At 42.4% G+C, this 27,127-nt stretch overlaps 1 protein-coding gene across 2 annotated transcripts in view; it reads left to right on the top strand.

Moving 5' to 3' along the window:
* Window positions 1-27,127, top strand: part of PDGFD (platelet derived growth factor D) — a 227,221-nt gene that overhangs the window by 163,249 nt on the left and 36,845 nt on the right. Inside the window, exon 4 of one of the 2 annotated variants that reach the window (XM_058185420.1) lies at window positions 23,441-23,500. The exons of the other annotated variant lie outside the window; for it this stretch is intronic. Within the exon in view, the coding sequence (XP_058041403.1) occupies window positions 23,441-23,500 (60 nt within the window). The remainder of the gene's footprint in view (window positions 1-23,440; window positions 23,501-27,127) is intronic. 2 annotated transcript variants of the gene reach the window in all.

Raw genomic sequence — 27,127 nt, 5'->3', positions numbered from 1 at the left:
TGTGAAAATGGCCCAATAGATCAATCAGCATGTATCCTTGGATGGGATGGGCTGTCTTTAGAGTTTAACAGACTTTTACAAATTTTTATGTGATGATGAATAAACCTTTGATGGGGAAAAAGATGTAGGTGACAACTTGTTATGTTCAGCATAACTCGCATCCCCTTGAATTTAGTGAGGTTTACATTCCTACCAAATAGGCGGGGAATTACAATATTTAAATTTGACCCAAGTGCTAAAAAGTCCAACACCTCATAATCTTGGAATTTGAAACACCAACTATTTATTTATTTATTTATTTATTTATTTATTTATTTATTTATTTATTTATTTATTTATTTTATATGCCACCAATCTCACTATCCCACGTGACTCAGGAGGCTTACAATGGTATAAAAGCATAAATACAAAAAAAGTATTAAAATTAAGATTAACAACAATTAAATAAAAAGTTTTTTTTAAAAAAAAAAAGCACGGATGGTACAGGGATCAACAATTGTCTCTCATTTATTCAGCCACCTCCAGCATAGTGGGCCCCCATTGGAACCTGCCCCCCCAGCCAACTGCCAGAGCTAGTTTTTAGGGCTCTTCCAAAAAGTATGAAGGGTAGAGGCTGATCTTACCTCAAGAGCTAAGGTGTTCCAGAGGGTAGGGTCCATGGAAGAGAAGGCTCCTCTCCTTGATCCTACTAGTCAAAATTCCTTGGCCAGCAGGATCAAAAAGAGGGCTTTTCTGCCGTCATGAGTGGGGAAGGCCAGTCCCATGGGGCAATGGTTCATCATTATCTTCTATATATATAATGAAAGGAAACAATAGGACAGGAACGATAGGCACTTTTGTGCTCTTATGCACGCCCCTTATAGTTGTTATGTATTCATGTTTGTGCCTTTAAATATTTGAGCGGGAAATCAGCACGTTGCTGATTGGACGAAGCCTCCAGTAGAACTGTATAAAAGGAGAGGTTTTTCTCCCAGCCAGTTGCTGGGTTCACCCTATATTAAAGAGCTGTTGTCACTACCCTGGTCTCCAGCCTCGTTACTTCCCGAACTTAACATTGGCGACGAAGGTGGGATTTCGAGGCTAAGGAGAACCAGAACCGAGCTGAAGCACGATAGACCCGAACCCAGCAAACTCAGGGCAGAAAAGCGGAGATGGCCAGTTACACTCCGCCCGCACCGTTTGACCCGGCTAAGGAGAAATGGGGAACGTATATGACCCGTTTCGAAAGCTTTCTAGAAGCCAACGAACTGCAAGGAGTTCCAGATAACCGAAAAAGGGCTTATTTCTTAAGCCACTGTGGTCCGGAGGTCATTGATATCGCGGAAGCCCTGGCAGAGCCAACGCCGTTGCAGTCGGTGTCATGGCCAACTCTACAGACTTTACTAAAAACCACCGCACCAACGCCGTCCAAATACGTGCGGCGGTTTGAATTGAGAGCGAAGGCAGATGGAGGCGAAACCATCGGTGACTACATGGCCGCCCTAAGCGTCCAAGGACTGCGGATACGCGACCTAGACGAGGTGCTCCTCGAGCAACTCATCCGGCCCGTGAAAGACATCCGTTTGCGGCGACGGCTGCTAGCAAAGAGCAACCTAACGCTGGCCACCGCTCTGGACGAAGCCAGAGCACATGAAATGTCCACCCAAGCGGCGGAGACACTGCAGAAGCCTGTCCCACCAAAGGCGAGCGCGAAGGCAACCCCGGTGCACCAGGAGGAGGTTCAGACCGAATCCGACGGTGAAGATGAGGAAGGGGTCTGCCGAACCGAGAAACGCGACAAAGGGGACAGAGATGAATGCGGGAGCTGCGGGGGTCAACACCAGCGGCAACGCTGCAAGTTTAAGGACGCGACCTGCCGGCGGTGTGGGAAGAAAGGGCACCTAGCTCAAGTTTGTCGAGCGGCCCAACCTTCCCGCCGAAAATTCAAATCGGCCAATCAGAGCGCGGAATCGGCAAGGCGACCCGCGATTGGCTCAAACAAAAAAGGCGCGGATTCCAACCAAACAACTGTGGTCATAGGCCGCGCCTCGACCCGAGTGGAGAAGAAGATCTTCACCAAGCCAAAAATAGAGGGTGTACGGTGCCGGCTTGAAGTAGACACGGGATCAGCGATCACCATCATGTCCTGGGACACTTTGGCAAAGTCGCTGCCGTCTGTCGCGAAGCGCCACCTGCAAGCACAACGGCTACGAGTCCACGACTACCAGGGGAATCGCATCCCTGTTCGAGGGACCACCTCCGTCCCAGTCGGGTACGGTCCACAAGAAGACCCTGCCCATCACGATCGTCGAAGGAACTCTGCCCAGTCTGTTGGGACTAGACTGGTTTCGTGCCCTGGGCATGGGAGTGACTGGCATCTACAGGAGTGACTGTAACCTGAAAGACATTCTCTTTAACGAGTTCGAAGATGTCTTCAAGGACTGCCTGGGCAAGTACAAGGGGACCCCTATTTCCTTCAACTTAGACCCCCAGGTAGCCCCCATTAGGCTTAAGGCGAGGAGAGTCCCTTTTGCCCTAAAACCAAAAATCGATAAGGAGCTGGACAAGCTCATAAATCAGGGGATTCTGGTGCCAGTCGATCACGCAAAGTGGGAGTCGTCAATCGTCAGCCCAATAAAGGCGGACGGGTCAATTAGAATTTGCGCTGACTACAAGGCGACGCTTAACAAAGCCTTACAGAAAAGCGCTTACCCGGTTCCCGTGGTGCAACACTTATTGCACTCTTTGGGGCAAGGGCAAGTCTTTGCGAAGTTAGACTTGGCCCAAGCCTACCAGCAACTGCCCGTAGACGCCCGCACAGCCGAAGCCCAAACGATTGTAACGCACAGGGGGGCATTCAAGTGCACCCGATTGCAATTTGGGGTCAGTGTGGCACCAGGGTTGTTCCAAAACCTAATGGAACGACTACTGCAGGGGCTCCCAGGGGTAGTCCCCTACTTTGATGACGTCCTAATTTCAGGGGAAAACATGGAGGAATTGGGGGAGCGTTTAAGAAAGGTTTTGGGGATTTTCCGGACAGCCGGATTAAAAGTCAAGGCAAACAAATGCCAGATAGGGGTCGAATCCGTCGATTTCTTGGGCTACCGGATAGACAAGAAAGGAATTCACCCTACTGAGAGCAAGGTCAAGGCAATTAGGAAGGCTCCAGCGCCCAAAAACAAAGCAGAGCTGCAGGCATTCCTGGGGTTGGTGAATTTTTACGCGGTCTTTTTAAAGAACAAAGCGACCGTTGCGGAACCGCTGCATAGGCTCTTAGGAAAAAATACTGTTTGGTCTTGGGGAAAGTCGGAAAATAGGGCTTTTGAAGCAGTAAAGAACCTGCTCTCAAGTGATAGCCTGCTCATCCAATATCACAACTCATTACCCCTAGTGCTGGTTTGCGACGCCTCCCCTTATGGGGTGGGAGCTGTACTCAGCCATAGACTCCCAAACGGCACAGAAGCCCCTATAGTTTTTTACTCTAGAACGTTGTCCTCCCAGAGAGAACTACAGCCAGCTAGATAAAGAAGCACTAGCCATTGTGTCAGGGGTTAAAAATTCCACGAATATGTCTTTGGGCGGAATTTTGAAATCGTGACTGACCACAGACCGCTACTAGGGATACTGGCTGGCGACCGCCCAACGCCTGTGGCACTCTCGCCACGACTGACCCGATGGACTATATTCCTTGCCGCTTATTCGGTCAAGCTGCAGCATCGACCAGGAAAGAAGTGGGGCATGCAGACGCGTTAAGCCGATGCCCACTACCAGGGGCAACCGACGACCCCACTCCGGGGACACCCATTCTACTTATTGACTCTTTGGACTCTGGCCCAGTCACTTCTAAGGAAGTGGCTCGGGCATCATACCGGGACATTGTGTTAAGGACTGTACTCGGTTGGGTACAGAGAGGGTGGCCGCGCTACCGGGCGAACGGTTCAAAGATTTTGTTAAAAAACGAGATGAGCTCTCGGCTCAAGGGGGTTGCCTGTTATGGGGTGATCGTGTAATAATTCCTGATAAATTAAGGGGAAAGGTATTGGACCTCCTCCACGAGGGTCACCCAGGGATCGTAAGGATGAAGGGGTTAGCTAGAAGCTATGTGTGGTGGCCACTCATGGACGCAGAGATTGCTGAGAGGGTAGGGAAATGCCAGGCTTGCCAAGAGTCCAGACCTCTACCCCCAATGGCCCCAGTCAGGGAATGGGAAAAGCCCCAAGGGCCCTGGTCAAGAATCCACATTGATTTTGCTGGCCCCTTCCACGGCCAAACGTTCCTAGTGGTTGTTGATGCATTCTCCAAATGGTTGGAGATCATACTCATGAAATCCACTACGGCCGAAGCAGTAATCGCAGCCCTGCGCCACCTATTTGCAACTCACGGGTTGCCGGACACTCTGGTGTCCGACAATGGGCCTCAATTCACGGCAGCCCAGTTTGAAGAATACCTGGCAGAGGAGGGCATCCGACATGCCCTCTCTGCGCCTTTCCACCCTCGTCGAATGGCCTTGCAGGCGTTCCGTCCGGGCGCTAAGGAAGCGTGTCAGGCTCAAGCCAGGTGACTGGCAAACAAAGATAGACTTTCTTAGCCGTCAGCACAGAACCCCAAGCACGGCCACGGAAAAAGCCCAGCCGAATTACTAATGGGACGGAAACTCCGATGCCCACTTGACCGTTTGAATCCCATTACACACCAGAGGGTTACAAGGGGAACTAGAAAAGACAAGGAAATGAGCATAGGCGACCGGGTGTGGGCCCGGAACTATGGGGCGGCCCTAGTTGGTTCGCAGGACAAATAATAAAGATAACCGGCCCAAAATCGTGCGTGGTAGAGCTACCAGACAACCGAGTGTGGGCGCCACATAGATCAGATAAGGAAACGAATAACTGATCAAACCAACCAAATGAAACAAATCATGACCAATACCAATTTGAATTGCAGCTGACAATGACCGGGAGGCGCAAGACTTAGCTGAGGTCCCAGAGTTCCAGCGACGCCATCAGGTTCCCCAGGGAAACAGCAGGGACAGTTTCAAAAATAATCCAAGGCCGGATGGCCAAGAAAAAGAGTCGGCCAATAATCCGGAGCCCGTTGGCTCAGAGAAAGAGCTGGGAGGAGAAAACAGCCCCTCCGACCAGCTCAAAACACCACCCAGAACTGAACCGCGCAGGTCAGAAAGAACTAGGAGACGCCCAGGTTATTTGCGTGACTACGTCGAAAAATAACATGTAAATAAATATGTAAATAGAGGCAAAGTGTTTTCTGGGAGGGGAGGAGTGTTATGTATTCATGTTTGTGCCTTTAAATATTTGAGCGGGAAATCAGCACGTTGCTGATTGGACGAAGCCTCCAGTAGAACTGTATAAAAGGAGAGGTTTTTCTCCCAGCCAGTTGCTGGGTTCACCCTATATTAAAGAGCTGTTGTCACTACCCTGGTCTCCAGCCTCGTTACTTCCCGAACTTAACAATAGTCCTCTCAGGAATGGGGTGAGGTCAATGGTAGACAGTTTTTGGTTAAAGCTTTTGGGAGTTTGAGAAGAGACCACAGAGTCAGGTAGTGTGTTCCAAGCATTAACAACTCTGTTACAAAAGTCATATTTTCTGCAATCAAGATTGAAGCAGTTTACATTAAGTTTGAATCTATTGTTTGCGCTTGTATTATTGCGATTGAAGCTGAAGTAGTCTTTAACAGGAAAGACATTGCAATAGATGATGCTGTGTGTTAAACACAGGTCTTGTTGGAGTCGGCGGAGTTCTAAATTTTTCAATCCCAGGATTTCAAGTCTGGTGGTATAAGGTATTTTGCTGTTTACAGAGGAGCGGAGAACTCTTCTTGTAAAATATTTCTAATTGTATGAATAGAATAGAATAGAATAGAATAGAATAGAATAGAATAGAATAGAATAGAATAGAATAGAATTTTTTATTGGCCAAGTGTGATTGGACACACAAGGAATTTGTCTTGGTGCATATGCTCTCAGTGTACATAAAAGAAAAGATACGTTCATCAAGGTACAACATTTACAACACAATTGATGATCAATATATCAATATAAATCATAAGGATTGCCAGCAACAAGTTATAGTCATACAGTCATAAGTGGAAAGAGATTGTTGATAGGAACTATGAAACGATTAATAGTAGTGCAGATTCAGTAATGTCAGAGATGTGGTATGGGTTCCAGACAGGTGAGTTGTATTCAAGAATAGATCTAGCAAATGTTTTGTATGCTCTGGTTAGTAGTGTAGAGTTTTTGAAAAAGAAGCTACGCAAAATTAGGTTTACAACTCTTAGAGCCTTTTTTGCTATGTAGTTGCACTTTGGCATTTAGATCATTTGATATGAAAACTCCAAGGTCTTTAACAGGGTGGGGGTCATCTGTCAGGTAATGTCCATCAAGCTTGTACTTAGTGTTTGGGTTCTTTTTTCTAATATGTAAGACTGAGCATTTGCTGGCTGAGATTTGGAGTTGCCAAATTTTAGACCAATCGGATACCAAGTCAAGGCCTTTTTGAAGGGTAGTAGTATTGTTGGTGGTGTTAAATAGTTTGACAACGTCAGCAAAGAGAACACAATTACTTGAGATATGGTCACAGAGATCATTTATGTATAGTATGAAGTATGTATATTATATTATTATATTATTATATTATATATAATATATATAATATAATATATATATAATATTATATATATAATATAATATAATATAACATAATATATATATAATATAATATATATATTATATTATATATATAATATAATATATATTATATTATATTACATTATATTATATTATGTATAGTATAAAGTGTGAATATATCAGGGGTGTCAAACTTGATTTCATTGAGGGCCGCATCGGGGTTGTGTTTGACCTCGGGAGGGCAAGGGGCATGGCCAGGGGTGTGTGGTCAGCTCGATATCACTCCTGTCAGGGGCGCCTGTGATGGCCCGAGTGCTGTGCCAGCAAAAACAGGCTCCCGAGCTCCATTTTTGGCTGCCATGGCCTCCTGACACCCTCTGCCAGTGAAAATGAAGCTCAGGAGGGCAGCACACTGACTTCCATTTTCACTGGCAGAGGGTTGCAGGAGGCCGTGGCAGCTGAAAACGGAGCTCCGGAATCTGTTTTTGCTGGCAGAAGTACCCTGGGCCGATCCTTCACTGTTTCCAGATCTAAGTACCTCGCAGGCCAGATCCGGGCCCCGGGCCTTGAGTTTGACACCCCTGTTCTATATCAATCACTAACTAAATTCTACTAGCTAAATACTAACTAACTGACTAAATTACTTCAGAAAGAATTGTGGTGGTTTTTTTTTTTCAAAATAAACTTTTATATCTTTTAAAGATCTTTTTTTTTTCTTTTGTGCAAAAAATATGAGAAATCAATGTTTCACAATTAATGGAAGGAAAGAAATCTCCCTCATGTATTCCCTTTCAGACTATTAGGCTAAAGTCAGTTTAAAAGAGTCCGAACAGCAGTATTCTTTTCTGCTTCCCACTCAATCAGCATCTTTTGATCCCTCTGGTAAACAATGAATTTGGCAAAAGACCATGCTTTTAATCTTCAGAGACAGAGAAAGGTCTCTCACATGTGCCGCGTTATTATTTTCTGAGAAAGTTTATAAAGACTTTTCTTCCTTCTTTAATCTGGAGATTACACAAACACGTACCCTAACTCTCCCCCTTCTTTCCGAACGGCCACTCAGTCTCCTTCAGGAGAAGGGGGTTAAATAAATTGCTTTAACTTCTGTTCTCCCACTGAAACATGACATTTCTCTTATATGTTTACTGCGAAATTAAATGGAATCCACAGAGCTTCTAAAAAGTCAATGAATCTTCAAGCAAATTCAGGAAGACAAGTTCATGTTCTGCCCACAGCCAAAAGATCTTGCACATAGATGGATGCTTAACAGCACATGGTAGCACCTGGCTTTCCCTTCCTCCCACCATCCAATTGAACAAATGTGCACTTAGGTGTGATATCAAAGTGCTATAGAAAAATCCAATATTCTTGCTTAGCCCTCCTTTGAGTGCACGTCTCTTCAATGCAGCAAACACCAATTAAACCCAAATATGCTATAAAACAACAATTAGGAGCCCAAGTACAAAATGTAATTAACCAGAATCTAATTAATCAAGCGACACTGCTCCGAGAAGGAAAGGAAAAGTCTAGCTCAACAGCCACTGGGGAATATTTCATTTTAGCTGCCATTTATTTATTTGTTTGTTTATGGGCAGCACAGTGGCTCAGCAGTTAAGATGCTGAGCTTGTTGGCTGTAAAGCCGGCAGCTCAGGTTCAAGACCTGAGCACCATGTGACAGGGTGAGCTCCTGTTCCTTGCTCCAGCTCCTGCCAACCTAGCAGTTTAAAAACATGCAAATGTGAGTAGATAAATAGGTACCACTTTGGTGGGAAGGCAACAGTGTTCCATGATGTCATGTTAGCCACAAGACCGCAGAAATGTCTTTGGACAACGCTGGTTCAATAGCCTTGAAACAGGGATGAGCACTGCCTCCTATAGTTTGCAATGACTAGTGGAGTAAAATCCACAGGGACTCCTTTTTGTTGGTTTATACCCCACTTTTATTATTTTAACAAATAACTCCAGGCAGTGAACATATCCAACACAACTTCCTCCGATTTTCCCCACAACAAAAATTTAAATTGGCATGGATTTGTGATTCAAAATCTGAAAATGATTCAGTTCAGATATGTGACTGGAGGGCAACCAGATCCAATTTGAAACAAAGATTTGCCCACATTAAAATATCTGGAGGTTTTCCATTTTTGGAAGAATGGAATGAAAATAGGGGCCTCCACGGGGGAAGTACTGCAGCTTGACTCTGCCCACTGCTAGAAATTTGATCCTGATCCGCTCAAAGTTGACTCAGCCTTCCATCCTTCCAAAGTCAGTAAAATGAGGACCGAGATTGTTAGGGGCGATATCTGACTCTGTAAACCATTTCAACAGAGAGCTGCGAAGCACTGTGAAACGATATATAAGTCTAAGTGCCATTGCTATTGCTAAGTACCATATTTTTTGCAGTATAAGACACACCGGAGTATAAGACACACCTTGATTTTTGGGGAGGAAAATAAGAAAAAAGTTGATTGGTAGGTGGATCGGCCTCCCAGAATACCCTCAATCAGCTGCTCCCAGAGGTGAATTTTAGCAACAGGTTCCTGGTTGTGAGCTCTGTGCCTTGCTTTTTTTGGCTTTTTTTTCTGCCTCTGAAACTTCTGAAACTCTGTTTCAGAAAAAACTTTTTTTCCCCTGCCTCTGAAAGCCTTGAAACAGCTTCAGAAAAAAAAAGTCTCTGAAGCTGTGTTTGGGGGCTTCTTTTCTGGAGCTCTTATTTGGAAGCTTTTTTCTGAAGCTTTTTTTCTGATTCTTTTTTCAGCCTCTGAAACCTCAGTTTGAGAAGCTAGGCGGGGCTACATTTGGAGTATAAGACGCATCCAGATTTTCACCCTTTTTTTTGGAGTCTTATACTCCAAAAAATATGATACTATCTATAGACACTTCTGAAAATACAGTAGCATTATTAATTATCCCTGGCAAGTTTTATTAGAATACCTCCAAGTGCTTTACCATAACATTTTTTTAAAAAAACCCTCCAATATTTCTTTGCAGGCATGATGAAAGGACAATACGAGAGCCTTCAAACTGTCATCATGCAAAATATTGCAAATATCTTAGAAAAAAACCAACTGAACTAACACAGAAAATAACCTATTGCAATATAAACACAGTCACATTCAAAATGCTTTTATAAAAAATAATAACAATTTATTCCTGGTGTTTATTACTAGCTTTTCTGGCCTGGAAGGTTTGGCTTGACAAATGACAAATGTCTTCATGGGCTGAACTTATTGTACTGGCTCTGATCGCTGATTTCTGAGATCAAAAGAGTTGGCAGTTACTTTGCAAATTTGAACCTTTCCTCTCAGGAAAGACTTGGTGAAATCAAAGCCATGGCTTGGTGGTTATCTTTCCTCTACTTTGAAGGCAGGAAGTATTAACCCAGCACCCATCCATTTGTGGTCAGGAGATTTAAATCTTTCCCAGATGTTTCTAGAGACCTATGTGGATGACCTTGGGGGATGAAGGAAAGAGATGTTGCCTAGGAAACAATCAGACACGAGAGGCAGGAGCCCCCAGTGGTTTAACAGTCAGAGGGAGAAACTTAGGAAGGACTCACCCTGGTGGATCAAGTTATTAAAAGTAGGGGTGGGAAGTTTGTACCTTCAGACGTGCAAGATTCTATTAGTGGAGCTTGTTACCCTCAGTGTGTGAAATTAGGCATTTTATAGAATGCTGAGGAAATCTACAGAGTGCCAAAAATAGCAATAGCACTTAGACTTATATACCGCTTTACAGTGCTTTATAGCCCTCTCTAAGCATCTTGCCCACAACAATCTGGGTCCTCATTTTACCGACCTCAGAAGGATGGAAGGCTGAGTCAGCTTTGAGCCTGGTTGGGATCTGAACTGCTAAATTGCAGGCAGCCAGCAATCAGCAGAAGTAACCTGCAGTACAGCACTCTAACCACTGCTCCACTGCACCACTGCGATTCAGTGGGATGTCAAAGTATGAAATGCTTAATATATCACACATTTCCTAGGCATTCTGTGCAATTTTTTTATTTTTTTTTGTTTACATTTATACCATATATATATGCAAAGTATAAAATACTCCCACAAAAATGCCATTCTAGCCTTCCTTGAAAATAGGCCAATACTGGTCTTTTTCTCTTGCTTTTTTGTTTTTCAATTAAAGTCCTGCACTTAAACCTAACCGTAATCCTTTTCATGACTTCCTTTTCATACTTTGCCTAAATAATTCTTGTCATTCTGCATAATTCCTAGGCATTGTATACAATGCCTAGGGAAAGTATATAGCATATTAAAATAACACAGATAGTTCATAGTTTTCCTTAAAAATGTCACACATTCCGTGGATTTCCTAGGCATTCTATGCAATATCATCTTTTCACACATTGCCAATAACAGCCTTACTATAAAGTAGAATTAGCTCATCTAGTTATTTACTCTGTCTGATTTACCTGGAGAGGACTGACAAGTTTAAACGTATGGCCAGTCTGGAGACCATATGCAGTTTGATGAGATCTCAGTTGAGTGGTGGGCTGCTGGGGGTTCGGGAGAACCTCTAGCTAAGATTCTGTGCAGTTCAGAGAACCTCCAAATCCCACTCTTGGCTCACCCCGCCCACCCCACCCTGCCCCTCCCAGGAGTCCCCATGCGGCCTGTTTTGGATGCAGGTAATTCAGGGTATGTGCGGAGGCTCAGGGAGGGTGAAAAAAGGGCCTACCAGAAGTTCAGGCCCGGAGGGTCTCCAGAGCCTGGGAAGGCCATTTCCGCCCTCCCAGCAGCTTGAAGAAAGCCTCCAGAGCCTGGGGAGGGCAAAAACACTCCCTTCCCCGCCATGGTGCAGGGGGCCAACTAGGCCATGCCCACCTTGGCCACACCCACCCAGCAACCGGGCAGAGAACCCCTTGCTAAAAAAATTTAATCCCACCACTGAGTTGAGTCCCTAATAATGTCGATTGGGTGAGCAGAAGAGAACATTTCATTAACATAAGAGAGCAAAGTTAAGACTTACGGCTATCTGCAATGAGATGTATCACTGCATAATGTTGACTTATCACTCTGAAGACTCGCATAACGCAGAGAGTTAGTGATCTTTAAATGGAGTGGCTGGCTACTCATTTCAGGGCCAGAGAATCCATCCCACCACTTAGCGTCCCCAATTCCACTGGGTCCTTCATTCAACATGACATTGAAAATGCAACTTGTGTACTGCTTAAGATTGCTAGATCCTGCACAGCAAAGATCGTACGATAGTAGAAGGCAGTAAAACGGTATGGGAAAGTACCGCTCTATTTTGCTGTCCTGTGGTCTGAATTTTTGTACTCATCTCATAATTCTAATAAGGTGTGTAACAATCTAGAAGTAATAGAAAAGACATCCAACGGCAAAGTGCTTGGAAAACTTCGTGATTCAGATTTGCCCTTCGAAGCAAATTCCCACACTTTGATATGCATATCTGTTTCGGTGGGGTGGGGTGATCAAAGCTTTGCCAAATTAAAAACTTCTTTCAGAGCTTTGCACGGTATTACTAATGAATGTCTAGAAAAGGCGGGTTTGCTTTTACACTAAAAAAATGTAACAAGAAAAAAACAAAAGAAAGATCTTCTGAAAGGGAATTCTAAAGACTCCGTGACAAGGTCCAAAGTAAAATCTCCTACAACCTCAGTGCAATCCTTTCGAGTCAAACATGTAGTTATCTTGGTAATAACAGAAGTAGCTTGCCTTTGCTTTCTTCCAGGATGTTTTTTTCCAACTTTTTCCAACCTAAATTGTGCCCCCACATCTTCATCAGGTCCTTGATTGCCATGGTGTCAATGAACTCCTAGACCAGAGGTATCAAACTCAAGGCCCAGGGGCCAGATCCAGGTGCTTAGATCTGGCTCGTAGCCCCACCCCCGGAAATATTGAAGGACTGACCAGTGGTGCCTCTGCCAGTGAAAATGGAGCTCCATTTTTGTTGCCAGAGAGTTGCAGGAGGCCATCCCAGCTGAAAAGGGAGCTCACGAGGGCCACGCGTGGCCCCCACGAGCTCCATTTTCATTGGCAGAGAGTTATAGGAGGCCGTTGCAGCCGAAAACAGAGCTTGGGAGCCCGTTTTCACTGGCAAAGCACTTGGGCCACCACAGGTGCCCCCCAACACAAATGACATCATGCTGGGCATGCCCACCCTGGTCACACCTGCCATAGTCAAGCACAAATCTGATGCGGCCCTCAGTGAAATTGAGTTTGAGACCCCTGTCTTATATCATCTCTGATTCCACACCCAAAAATGTCTGGGAAACTGAACCGCCAGTCAGGGAAGCTGCCACATAGCAGGGAGGCTGGTATAGGAGAAGCAATCCCAACTGATTTTAGGATTGCAAGTAAGCCCAAAAGAAGATCCAACGTCTAAGAAAAGTTGTACTCCAAAATTACCTTTTCTTCTTCAAATCAGTATTGTTTCATAGCTCTGATCTGGAATGCCTGTGTTAGGAAAGGTTATGCCAAGCAAACAGAGCTTGGCCTGTGATATTTATTTATTTTATTTATTTATTTGTCACAACATTATATATAAGCATAAGCATGAAATAACTATACGATATATAAGCATATATATAACTGTAAGTATGTAATAACTATACGAAATTGTATACAATCAAAGGGAACATTAGGACAGGAACGGTAGGCACGTTGGTGCTCTTATGCACGCCCCTTACAGACCTCTTAGGAATGGAGTGAGGTCAATAGTAGATAATTTTTGGTTAAAGCTTTGGGGATTTTGGGAAGACAGAACACAGAGTCTGGTAGTGCATTCCAGGCATTAACAACTCTGTTTCTGAAGTCATAGTTTCTGCAATCAAGATTGGAGTCAAGTTTCTAGTCAAGATTCTAGTCTATAGAACCGGGGTCTCCAACCTTGGCCACTTTAAGACTTGTGGACTTCAACTCCCAGAATTCCTCAGCCAGCAAAGGAATTCTGGGATTTAAAGTCCAAAAGTCTTAAAGTGGCCAAGATTGGAGACCCCTGCTATAGAACATTGATTGATGGAACAAAACAGACAAATAACTGGATACATGCAATAATGCCATAGATTACGCTGCCTGTTCACATAGAAGACAACATTAGTTGGAATGAAGCATCTAGAACAAAAGTTCCAAGAAGTGCCCATCCAAGACCATTTTGCATACTAAGTTATAAAAACAAAAACATTTTCAAACCACCTTTTAAAAATAAAAATAAAGAAAAGAGGAAGACGAGGAGGGGAAGAAGGAGGAGGAGGAGGAGCAGGAGGAGGAGGATTATTTTTTTGCCCAAACCAGTCCGAACCTGCTGAATCCCACCCCTGCTGCAGATGCACGATTGGAAGACTTGCTGGAATAGGTTAAGGGCAGATTAACATGGTGAAAATCTATCTGTGGGATCACTAAGAGTCAAAAATTACTTAATGGCACACAATCATTCAATTAATCAATCAGTCAATCAAGGTATTTACCAAGATTCAAAAAACACCGATGCTCAGCTTATATAACGTTCAGCAAGAAAGAAAGTCCCATATTAAGCTTTTAATTGACTTGATTGTGTTATGTGAGCAATGAACAATCTCTCTTCTTGCTGCCCAGCGTATTTCAGAAGTCAAAGCAGAAAGTAAGGGGGGGGGGGGAAACCCAAGGGAAAAAAATGAATTGCTGCTTTTTCTTTTAAAAGCTGAGAGCAGATGGAGATAAGACAAAAAGGAATAGAGAGTATGAGAAAAATACTAGATTCTGCAGTTATGACTAGACTGACAAGAAGATTGCAAAGAACTTCCAATTTGCTCTTTCCCTCATCCCATTTGAACATGTTTGAACTACGGTTAAGATAACAAAAAAAATTTCAAAAGAAGCGTGAGGATGGACGCGTGAACCTAAGAGGTCTTCAAATGATTTTTCTTAAGCAATCAAAGCAGTAGAAGGGGCATTTCAGGAGAATTTTAGAACTTGTCAATAAGGGTTAGCTTGTTAAATAAATAATTGGGTGCATATTGGGTAGTATAATAATTGCATAATCCTTTAAGATGAGCTGAAAGACATTTGGGAATTCAGCCATTGCTACTAATAATAAACAAGTCTGTCATAGTAATGCCAGAAATCTTAATCAGTTCATCAGATGATTAATTGTTGACATTTGCATAGGAAATGCATTCGTTGTTTTAAATGCAAAATGACATTTTGATCTGCAACACTAACCAACCTAGAAGTGATCCCTAAAGAAGTTAGTGGCTCGTATAAAGTGTATAGGATATAAGTGCATAGGATGATATTCATTTTTTTAAAAAGGGAACATGAAAGAGAATGCTCCATTGCCTACATCAGTGGTAGTCAACCTGGTCCCTACCACCCACTAGTGGACGTTCCTGCTTTCATGGTGGGCGGTACGGGTTTTGTCTGATACTAAAGCACTTTCCTTTTTTTTTTAATTTAATTGACTTTTAAAAAAAAATTCATAGCATTATTTAAAAACATTTTCATTAGGTTTTCATAAAATTCCCCGTGACAATTTAAATTTCTGAAAATATATACTATTTGTATCGCCCGTGCAAAAGTTTAGTTTACGTTATGTAAGTGAAACTAAATGGCGCTATAGTGCGACTGCAAACAAAAGAGCCTCGTCCCAGAATAGCTCACGCATCTCCCCCCACACCACCCATCTGTAACAGACAAGCAGAGCTGGTAGCCGGCGCTCTCCCCAAACCCAATCCACGATGCACGAGAGGCATGAACAGACGACGATTCACTGCGCATTACTGTGGAACCGGTGGGCAGTTAGAAAATTTTACTACTAACAGAGATACAAAAGTGGGCAGTAAGTATAAAAAGATTGACTACCCCTGGCCTACATCAATGGTTCTCAACCTTATCTTCCAGGCAGACCCCCTTTAAATACCATTTGTACCCCCCCCCCCTACAAGCACTGGTGGAGTCAGCCGGTTCATACCGGTTCAGGCGAACTGCTAGTGGTGACTGCACTTGGGCCTACCCAACCACCCCGGCATAATAGTGTGCTATTTAGCCACGTTTTTGAGGCCGGGCGCATGTGCAGAAGGCGCACGCAGGAGCAGTGCATGTGCAGAAGGCTGGGTGCATGCATGGAAGGCACACACACGAAGCAAGCGTGCACGCGCAAGGCAAACACCGGTGGTATGTGCAACCCACTTCTGCCCCCAAGACTTAACCCAAGATTTAAATCATAACATTTCTTCAAGCCTTCACAGGTTCCCTGTGACAACATTTGCAGCCCCCCAGGGGTCTGCGGACCACAGACTGAGAACCACTGGACTAAATGATTTCAGCACCCTCCCTTCTTTTTTAAGATAAATAAATAAATATCTGGGACAGAAAGATTTTTAAAATTGTTGACCACAGAAATATTTCCGGCCCATGAGTTGAGCATCTTCTTATTCCCACAGTATCTGAAAGAAATGAGAAAGAAAACTGTGTATACCTTTGCTTCAGACACACAATTCTGAAAGCGCTTTGTTACAGCACCGCTTCAAATGTGTCATCCTTTAATTTCCCTCCAACCGAGCAAGAAACTGACACAAAACTGACATCTTTCTTCTTTCACATCACAATTGTTAGCCTCCTGTTAAGCCCAACGAGTCATGTTTCTGCTCTGCTGCATACAGGAGAGGCTACGGAAGCATTTGGTACGGTGTAGAGTTTTGTTTTGTTTTTTGCAATTTTTACTCAAGGCAGGTTCTGACTCCCAAAGCTGTCCATCATTAGGGAAGAACAAACCGTTCTCTCAAGGGGACTGAATTTTCTATTAAGAATGAGATTAAAATCTTCACCTCCGCTATCTAGGGATAAGGAGTGGGGGGGGAGAGGCAGATCCAGGGGACTTGAAAGGCAAAACGAAAGGGAAAGATCCTCAGTATGAACTTGACTGTTGTTATCTACAGAAAGACTACCTACAGAAGACATTCAAAATGAGATAAATGGTATTTTTTTACAACCATACGGAGAAGGCTGATCATTATCCTTTTCTGAGATATTTATCCATTCCCTGGTTTAACCAATAGTCTTTGTGTTTTTGCTAGTGATTTCCCATTAAGGTTTTAAACAGGTCCAAGTATATTTATCTATTTTAGAATCAGCTGATCAGATACTGCTGTCAACCTAGGCTAAAGACTTTTAAACAGTCCCCCACAGTTCAATTAAGCAACCATTGCATGTGGCAAAAGTGCAGAGCCTCTGGGTCAACAGTGAAATCCGGCCAGATCTGTCTGGCTTGCATGAACCGGTAGGGCCAGCAGTGGGAGGCTCTGCCCACCCACCGGGATGTCATTACGTCCTGTTTTTGACCCTCTGCGCATGCACAAAAGAGGTGCACGCTCTCACATTTCCGAACTGGTAGCAAAGGTAAGTGCCTGTCACCACTGCTCTGGATGCTGAGGTCCCTATATAGAATCAGGGCAGTCTAGCATCCCGTGGCCATCAGCAACACTCCAAACTCTTTCTGATGTCCTACCAGCGAATGCCAGAGAAATTCAGTGGCCAAGCTTCCAGTCCATTTGAGGCAGGCAATGCACAATTATGGCGCATTGCAATTTGCACAAGTGGATTGTAAAGTAAAGTTTCAAATGAGTGAACTCGGTACTAAAAAGGATAAAGAGGTTTGCCCTCACCCCCACAACTCTCTGAAAAACATCAACATCACCCTATGGGCCCCTTAAACTATCAAGAAGTTGCTAAACTCTTGAGATATCGAGATGTAGCAGTGCCATATATGGCACTGACGAAGAGAAAAAGACCTGTGCTTAGAGCAGGAACTGGCTATCTCTAAAGCACAGGTGTCAAACTCGCGGCGTCCGTCATGTGATGTTTTGTGACATTTTTTCCCTTTGCGAAGCTGGGGTGGGTGTGGCCTGTGGGTGATGCATCTGGCTTGCAGGCCGCAAATTTGACTCCCCTGCAAAGTAAAAACACATCTTGCTAATAATCCCCCTACCTTTTTTTCCCCCCTTAAAGTGATTTTCTTCCATTGTCATCTTATTGTTGACACCTGGGGGGGCGGAGTTATAGAACACACAAGTAGCCCTTCAGATTCACAACCCCAATTTCCCTTCCTCCCTTTCTGATAGACTTATATATGACTTCTGTGGTAAAACACACAATACCTCAATACTCCCCGCCACAGCTGCAATTTTATGCTTTATGCTGCTTATAATTACCAATAACAAAAACAGCTTATTCATGGTCTTTCTATAAACAGAAAAAGAGCCTGAATAATTACAGCTTCTCTTGAAATCATAACCCATAAAACACTAGCTACAAGAATAGCATGGTTTCCACTGTCTCAGAAATAAGTTATATTTTGTCATAGGGGACAATATAATATATATTTTTTTAAAAAAATCAAAATATTAAGAATACAAATATCCAGCACGATATTAAACCTCGAGGAAGATAGTTCAACTGTAGAGAATGAGGGAAATAACTTTGAGATAAATAGGCAAGAACCATTGTCGACTTGGGCAGACTCCTCATTCATTCAGACAACTGGGTCTTTCTAAAAGGGACAGTCTAATCCAGAGGTGGGTTTCACATAATTTTACTATCAGTTAACCGCGCACAAAAAATGTGAGCATGCGCTTAGCTTGCGTGCATGGCTTGCACGCATGCGCTTAGCTTAGAAAATGTGACTACATAGGACAGCATAGTACCGGGGGCCACCCATAGGTCACCACTACCAGTTTGCCCAAACCGGTCCGAACCGGCTGAATACCAACACTGGTCTAATCTCAGGTGGATGATGTTATAAAAGCCAGCAACTGAAAGAGGACATGTTTACTGTAAGAATCCAGCCTTCATAAAAGGTGTTTCTTTGTGTCTGCTCAGTATCATATATAAGGCTGATAGAAAGATCGTAGTAGCACTGGTTTGTGGTCCTTCCTTCAATACTTTGCTCTGTTGGCTTTTTTCTCCCTTTAATCTGCCCTGTGTCAAGGTTCCAGAAAAACCTCTTCTGCATAAAGAAAACTCAGAAGCCATTGTCTTTAAGAGTACTTTACTAGCATGAGGAAACTGGCACACGATGAGTGAAATTCCAAAACTGAACTTCCGGATTCTTTTCCCAGTTATACAACCCCCAAGAGTCCCACCCCCCTGACCCCTTTGATGGTCACATGGTCCCACGTTCTCCCAGTTCATTCGAATATCCTCTCGCCACTCTTCCTGCAGATGTGAACACCATCCGACCTTGACCGTCTGAAGAATGTTACCATACCCCTCAGCCCCCCTTCTTCCCCTCAGGGGAAAAATGTGGCAGCGTCTGGAAACCTAAAGTCTAGTATGGTTTCCAGGCCTGACACCCTGAAGATGAACGGGCAAAAAGAAGATTGTTTACAAATATATTAGTAAGAAGAAAGAAAACACTAGGCCAAATTAGGACTTAGCAATCATAGAAGTTGAATTTCGACTCCAACTCAAATTCTACAAAGCAGTTGCCAGCCCTTACATCCCACCATCATCTTTTCTCATCTTTTGTCAAAAATTGCCAGACCATGGAACAGGGTATCATCATCCAATCATCATATGGTCAGGTGACCATTGAAAATGTAATATTACAGAGAAGATGATGAGGGCAGTGATAAGAATTACCATGCTGCTATCAGCTCCAAAGTGGACTCTGACAAATGTTCTGTATATATCAAGTTTGCCAGTCAACCCTTGGAATCTCTTCGCTGACTATGTTAAACTATTCAACACAGACAATGCAACTATCCTTCAAAAAGTCCTTGACTATGTGTCAGATTGGTCTAACAAGTGGCAATTTCAAATCTCAACCAACAAATCCTCTGTCTTGCACATTGGCAAAAAAAAATCAAAACATAAAATAAAAAATTAGATGGACATGACTTTGTAGATGACCCTCACTCTGTCAACAACCTTGGAGTACTCATTTCTAAAGATCTAAGTGCCAGAGCCCACTGTAACAACATTGCCAAAAAGGCATTAAGAGTTGTTTACCTAATCTTGCGTAGCTTCTTCTCTGGTAATATTGTACTACTAACTAGAGCATACAAAACATTTGCTGGACCAATTCCTGAATACAGCTCAATCTGTCTGGAATCCGCACTGCATAACGGACATAAATAAAATTGAGAGAGTCCAGAGATATTTCACAAGAAGAGTCCTCCACTCCTCTGTTCGCAATAAAATATCTTATGCCACCAAATTTTGGGCTTAGACAACTTAGACCTACGCCGACTTCAGTCTGACCTAAGCATAGTACATAAAATTATTTGCCACAATGTCCTACCTCTCAATGACTACTTCAGCTTCAACCACAACAATACACGAGCAAATAATTGATACAAACTCAAAGTAAACCATTCCAAACTCGGTTACAGAAAATATGACTTCAGTAACAGAGTGGTCAATGCCTGGAATGCACTACCTGACTCTGTAATTTCTTCCCCAAACCCCCAAAATGTTAACCTTAAACTGTCTACTGTTGACCTCACCCCATTCCTAAGAGGTCTGTAAGGGGCGTGCATAAGTGCACCTGTGTGCCTACCGTCCCTTTCCTACTGTTCCTTTTTACTTACTCTTTTCATGTATCCAAATTATGTTTATACTTTTACCTGTTATCTTATATATGATTGACAAATAAATAATAAAAAAATAATAATAATTAAGGAATCCTTAAATTCCTGTACAACAGGGGTATCAAATTCAAGGCCCAGGGGCTGAATCTGGCCCATGGGGTGCTTAGATCTAGCCCATGGGACTGCCCTGGAAACAGCAAAGGACTGGACCATGGTGCCTCTACCATGAAAATGGAGCTCAGGGCGACCCTCCCAATCTCCATTTTTGCTGGCAGAGAGTTGCAGGAGGCTGTTGCAGCCGAAAACAGAGCTCAGGAGCCCGTTTTCACTGGCAGAGTGCTTGGGCCACCACAGGCATCCTGGACGCAAGTGACGTTGAGCTGGCCATGCCCACACTGGCTACGCCCACACTGCCCCTCTGAGGTCAAACACCTTTTTATTTCCTGGTGCAAAACTTCTTCTTTTTTTTTTCCAGTCCAACTTGCAGAATTGACTTATGAGGAAGAAATGGCTAATGAGTAATTGGGAGTTGAACATGTTTTCTGATACATAAGCTATCCAAGAAAAGCTTAGAACTGAATCTTTCTCTCTGACCATCTAACCTTTTGCGTAGAAGGAATCTTCTCTTTAATAAGAAGAATTAGTTTCCTTTACTCTTTAACACAATTTGCTTTCCATAAATAGAAAAATAAGCTCAGACTGTCCTTGATTCTAATTGCAGCTGAAAACTTTCATATATTTTTGATAAGATTTTGGAATATCATACTCTCCTTCCTATTACAACAAGTAAGTATGACAGGGAGAATAAATAGACATCCAGTACATCATTTCATATTACTCTTAACATAGTCATCACTAATAAGGGAATTATAGCTAGTAATGTACATTGGCAGCCAGTTTCCTCAACAGCTCTGAGTATGTATGGCTCCTGGATATTTAAGGTGCAGCATCAGGTAGAGGGAGCATGGGAAAAATCCCACATTTATTTCCCATTAAGCAGCTCAAAAATTACTTAGTAGTTTTTTTACCCCATTTCTCCAACTTCATTTTTTTCCCCAGAAGTAGAGTTATCATGCAGCTTTGGGTTTGCATGATTTTTTCCCCCCCAAAAAATATGCAAGAACTTTTTTTTTGTATGTTTATATGCCAGGAACAACACTTTTCCAATTAATAAGCCAAGCCAAAGTGTGGGTATCTACTGGCTTTTATGTTGGCCAAATATTTTCATTATGTTTCATATTATCTGCCTATCTGTCTAATTATCCATCTATTATAAATGGGCAGCCTCTCTCTCTCTCTCTCTCTCTCTCTCTCTCTGTATCTATCTATCTATCATCTATCTATCTATCTATCTATCTATCTATCTATCTATACATATCAGTCTGTCTGTCTATCTGTCTGGCTGACTAATTATCTGTGTATCTCACAAGTGGGCAGCCTCTTTCTTCTTTTTTTTCTTTCTTTCTTTCTTTCTTTTTTCTTTCTTTCTATCATCATCATTTAGCTAGCAAGCTATCATCTATGTATCTACCACAAGGACAGCCTTTGTCTGTCTGTCTGTCTGTCTGTCTATCTATCTATCTATCTATCTATCTATCTATCTATCTATCATCTCTCTCTATCTCTCTCTCTACCAATCTACCTACCTACCTACCTATCATCTTTCTCTCTCTCTCTCTCTCTCCATCTATCTATCTATGTATCATCTATCTATCAATTATCTCCCTCTCTTTCTTCATTCTGTGAATTTGGGACAATCGTTTTAAAAATATTCCCAAAGTATATTTAAAATACGCATTCCAATTCATTTTAATTTAGAATTTTTTTAAAAAAGAAAAGGACATTATCAGATGAAGGCAGAAGTGGACCCAACATGGCAGATCTGCTTTTGTTCCAAATGATGAAAGTGTTGTGCAGTTGCATGGTACCATGGCAACATTGGTGTTCAAGGCAACAATGATGATTGCAAAGGGACTTATTTATTTATCGCCACTGTGCAGTGTAGACAGAAGCTACACTCTCTGGGGGGAAAATGGGACTTCTGAATATTTAAGGGCCAGTTCAAGTGCAACATTGGGAAGAGACAGTGTGGAGAGGGGGGGAATATATACCATAATTTCTCAGCATGAGGCCAAGGAAAAAAACCCACTATGCATAGAGTAGACTATGGTATAAGGATAACAGTTTTCTGTGATACTAGATAGGACAACATCATTTGAGATTATATAAGGGATTATAGGACTCAACAACAACAACAAAATTCTGGGAGTTGGAGTCCCCATATCTTAAAATTGCTGAGGTTAGGAAACATTGCTCTATACTAAGATAATAAACCAGTGGGAGAATTGTGTGAATTGCCAATATTTGGTGTGAAAGGAAAAGAAATCAACTTCAATACTTCGCTAGCCGGTTGAAAGAAAACAGCCATTAACCTAACACTTATGGCTATGTAATGGATCCGTTTGTTGCTAGGTAGAAAAATGAGTTGCAATATAAATTCTACCTTTGGATTTTGCACAAGCTGTAGCTTTTGAAAATAGTACTAACACTGTTTCCTTTTCTCCCTTCTTTGTTCTTTGATTTCCTCTGATTTCTTTCTCTTTTTTTCTCCCCTTTTTTCCCTTCTCTTAGATTACTTGCTCTTTTTCCACCACCATAATTTTCCTCCTTCTATTGTCAGGCATACTGAGAGTTCTTTTGCCTACTTTTAATTTATGTCTATTTCCCCTCAATTGGCTGAGCCATTTGGGCATCCCCGTTTGGATGTTCTCTCTCAAGCACCAGGAACACCTCTGCCTATTTTTTGCCTTAGTGGGAGAAAATGTTATTTTTTTCTCTTTTGTCTGTGAAGCTGCTCCTATGCTTTTAATAATAGCTTAATGCATCCAGCTTCAGTAAGTGCAGCTGCTATTAGGCAATGGCTCCTGTCAGAGAAACAAAGATGACAAATATAGACTTTCCTATTTTGGTGCAATACTCTAAGGCAAGCCACATAATTTTCTGCTCAAAATTAGCCTTTTTAAAGAGCTAGTTGCATTTATGCACTCTTTTTCTTTTTGTATAAAAACGAGGCATATTGTCTAGTTGTGACTTAGTAGAAGATAAAATGCTGGGGTTTATTCCTAATACAAACTGAGAGTGAGGAAGGGTAAAGGTATATGAAGGATGAATCAGCTGTGTAACTGATGTTTTCAGGGGGGAAAAAGAGAAAATATCTGCATGACATTATTTTTTGTTGTTGTTGTTTGTGTATGTGTGTTTCTCTTTGGTCTTCAGGATGATCTTCAGCCTGTTGCATCTGAAACCAACTGGGAATCAGTCACAAGCCCGGTCTTGGTAAATAATTGTTAATCTATTTTTTTTTTAAGAGGAGGAAGTAACTGAAAATCAATGGAGAACCACAGCAAGGAGATAAATTGGATTTAAGCATTCCACTAAGCTATTATGTAATTTGTTTTATTTTGGCTTAGTGCATTATGAGAAATGAAATGATTACAGCTTGTTCAGCAAACCAGTGTTAAGCAAATAATGTGATGTATCAAACATATGTCTACAACGCTGGCAGTGTTACTAGAAGAGCCGTTTCCACTACTAATACTGCTTTGAGGTTTGTTGATAGCAGTGAAATCCATCTTATATTTTTCAATGAATCGGTCAATCAACAATTTCTCCACCAATTCAGTCCAAAGTTTTATCTGGCAATATCCTGACTATTCAGACTAAGATATTAGTTTGGGTCCCTTGGAAACAGCATTACAGAGCATGATAGGACAAGAATAGCAATAGCACTTAGACTTACAGTATATACTGCTTTACAGTGTTTTATAGCCCTCTCTAAATGGTTTACAGAGTCAGCCTCTTGCCCCCAACATCCTGGGTCCTCATTTTACCCACCTCAGAAAGATGGAAGGCTGAGTCAACCCAGAGCTTAGTGAGATTTGAACTGCCAAATTGCAGGGAGCCGGGGGACAGCAGAAGTGGCCTGCAATACTGCACTCTAACCACTGCACCACCGTGGCTTTACATGAAATGGCTTTACATGAAGAAAATCCAGGATATTAACTTTAGCAATCCCAGTTTAACGGATGAGTAAAAGGTATTGGCCACCCCTTCATATCAGATGATGTGGGGAATCAGTGCTATTCAGAATAAATCAGGCTTTTCCAAACTTGGCAGCCATCTTCAGAACTGTACTTCCCCAAATCCTTACACATCGTGGAAACCATCTTGAGACTAGGAAAAGCTACAAACGTTTAAGTCTGGGTAGATGGATAAATAGGCTAATCTGGATAAACTCCTGTGTATTTCCTATGGGTGCTCAAATGAACCTCACACTTCTTACTTGCCTCAAAGACACAAGGAAAAGATGAGTTTCCTGTCCAAATTTTCATTATTAAGGATGCTCAGGAAATCATTTGTTACTGGCTTGGATGTTATTACAGAACAATAGTGGGCATCAATAATCTGTGCAAGAATTAAAGCTTCTCATGATTCAAAAATGATTAAAAACGTAGAAAGCCTGCAATGCAGCAAGGAAGAAGCACCATTCTTCAGAGTTAAGCCTGAAAACAGACATCACTGATTTAAGGAGTGAACTTTTTAAATCAGCCATATTGGAAATGTCTGAGGGGGGAAAAGACACAGCGAGTTTAAAGAGATAATGCAATTTGTTCTCCTCTGCAGTTTGAAACACTCTTTCTGAATCCTTTCCAAAAGCATGTATATCCCTGCAAGCTATCTTCAGGAATGTGCACTTAATCTGTTCATTTATTGACTGAACTGCAGTGGTTTCTTTTAAGATTACTTTCTAATGCCAACATTAGAGTTCATTTATACATTGGGTAACTAACGAAACATCATTTTTGTTTGACATTTGTTTAAAATGAGCCACTAGTATTTCTTCCCAAGCAGCAATCAATTGTTGAATGGGAAGAATAAGATTTATAATCTAGTAAATCTTAATCTTGGTCCGTTAAATAATTCTTCTTTGTCTTATCCTTGAGATGCAGTGTTTAGGCCATAGGGCACATTTAAATATTTTCCTCTTAAAACTGTTCATACTCTCAACAAAAAACAAATAAAAAAGTCAAATTTGTTTAGTTTATCCTGAGCAGCTAGATTTTGCTGAGAATCTCCTATCTGATTGTTTTAGAGTATGAGATTTTTCTCCTGACTTGTCCCCATCTCACCCCTCTTATCAAGAAAATAAAGCTTCCTTTTTCTGTATGGACATCGTGTTTTGAAAATCTTTTTTTTTTTTTTTACAAATGTCAGGATTTCGTACAAAAGGAAAGTAATCGTAGTGATACTGTTCTTTGCTCGCCTTGATGTCTTCAAATTTCTCTCTGGTCCATTATCTCCTCATCTCACCTCTCTCTAGACTGCAGCAATAAAAACCAGGCACATTGTGCTTCATGAACACAAACCTTTCCCCTTTACCATTCCTGTTCCAACAGTCTATTTCACATCTAACATAACTTTTCCTTAAAATACTTCTTGGTTTGTTCTTACTTTTTTAACCTTTGCAAAAATGGAATCAATGGACACTGATTCCATTTGATCCACCTACCATATTTTTCGGAGTATAAGACGCACTTTTTTCCCCTTCTAAAAGAGGCTGAAAATTTGGATGTGTCTTCTACTGCAAATGTAACCCTGTCCCCCCCCCTCCCGTCCGTCCCCCGCTATCCCCCCCTTCGGCCTCTGCGCATTCTCTTCCTGGCTGTCAAGATTGCCACTGACAATGGCTTGTGTTTTTGGGCTTTGTGCGTCTCATTTTCAGCCTCCAAATGCTCCGTTTGAGAGCCCTGCAAGGCTGTGGGGATCGCCAAAGCACATCACCACCTATCACCGCTTGAAAACGCGACATGTTTGGAGGCTGAAAACGTGACACGCAGGGCCCAAAATGGCTACCAGGAACAGCTGCTTCCTTCTCTTACCCCTTCCACGCTTCACCTGCTTTAGTCACTGGAGCTCCCTCTAGCAATCATCTGTGCTTTAGAACAGGGTTCTCCAACCTTGGCAACTTTAAGACTTGTGGACTTCAACTCCCAGAATTCCTCAGCCAGCTTTGCTGGCTGAGGGATTCTGGGAGTTGAAGTCCACAAGTCTTAAAGTTGCCAAGGTTGGAGAACCCTGCTTTAGAAGCTGTTTTTTAGCCCCAACCAGCCCCACCCTCAAAACCAGCGAGCGAACTAATGTGCTGAGGCTGACCAGGCTAAGGATGCTAGCCAGATTAATACCTGATAGGCAGAATTTTTTCCCTATTTTCCTCCCAAAAAACTGAGGTGCGTCTTATACTCCAAAAAATATGGAATGTTAGAGTCTTCTTGACCCTCTGACAATTGTATCCTGTTTCCTTACTGATTCTTATGCTTGGAAGAATTCTTGAGAATGTTTCCAGAAGACCGTTTCTCTTATAAATTCTTCTTCAAAGCCCACCTTTCGGTAAAATTCGAGTGATTTCCCATTTCCTACATGTCATGTCTAGTAACATGTCTAGTAACTAAACACTAGAGAGTGGTGCGGTAGCCTAGAGGTAGAACTCTCACCTCACAATCAGGAGGCTGTGAGTTCCATCCTAGGTAGAGGCAGATATTTTTCTCTCTGGGCACGATGAGAATATATCTGCTGAATATAACTCCCCATTGGTGACCGGAAGGGCATCTGGCCAGTAAACACTCAGCTCTATTTAGTTGCCCAGACTCCATCCTGCAAGGGATTATGGAATCATTAAAAGAAGATGATGATTGCAACTAAATACTAGAATTGAAAGCTCCTTTTTTCTTTCCCTCCATTCCTCCCCTTCTTCATTATTTTTCCTCGTTTTTATAGACGTGCCATTCTGATTTTATTCTCTTCATAACCAAGTTCTAAGCAAAACCCAATAAACAAAAAACAGTTACAATAACTATGAAAAGGGTATTTAGAAATCAGGACCTGCCTGTTACTTCAGCGATGGAC

This window comes from Ahaetulla prasina, chromosome 5 (genome assembly GCF_028640845.1).
Source record: "Ahaetulla prasina isolate Xishuangbanna chromosome 5, ASM2864084v1, whole genome shotgun sequence".
Taxonomy (NCBI): domain Eukaryota; kingdom Metazoa; phylum Chordata; class Lepidosauria; order Squamata; family Colubridae; genus Ahaetulla; species Ahaetulla prasina.
Note: the sequence above shows the minus strand (reverse complement) of the source record. Positions and strands in the feature narration are given on the sequence as shown.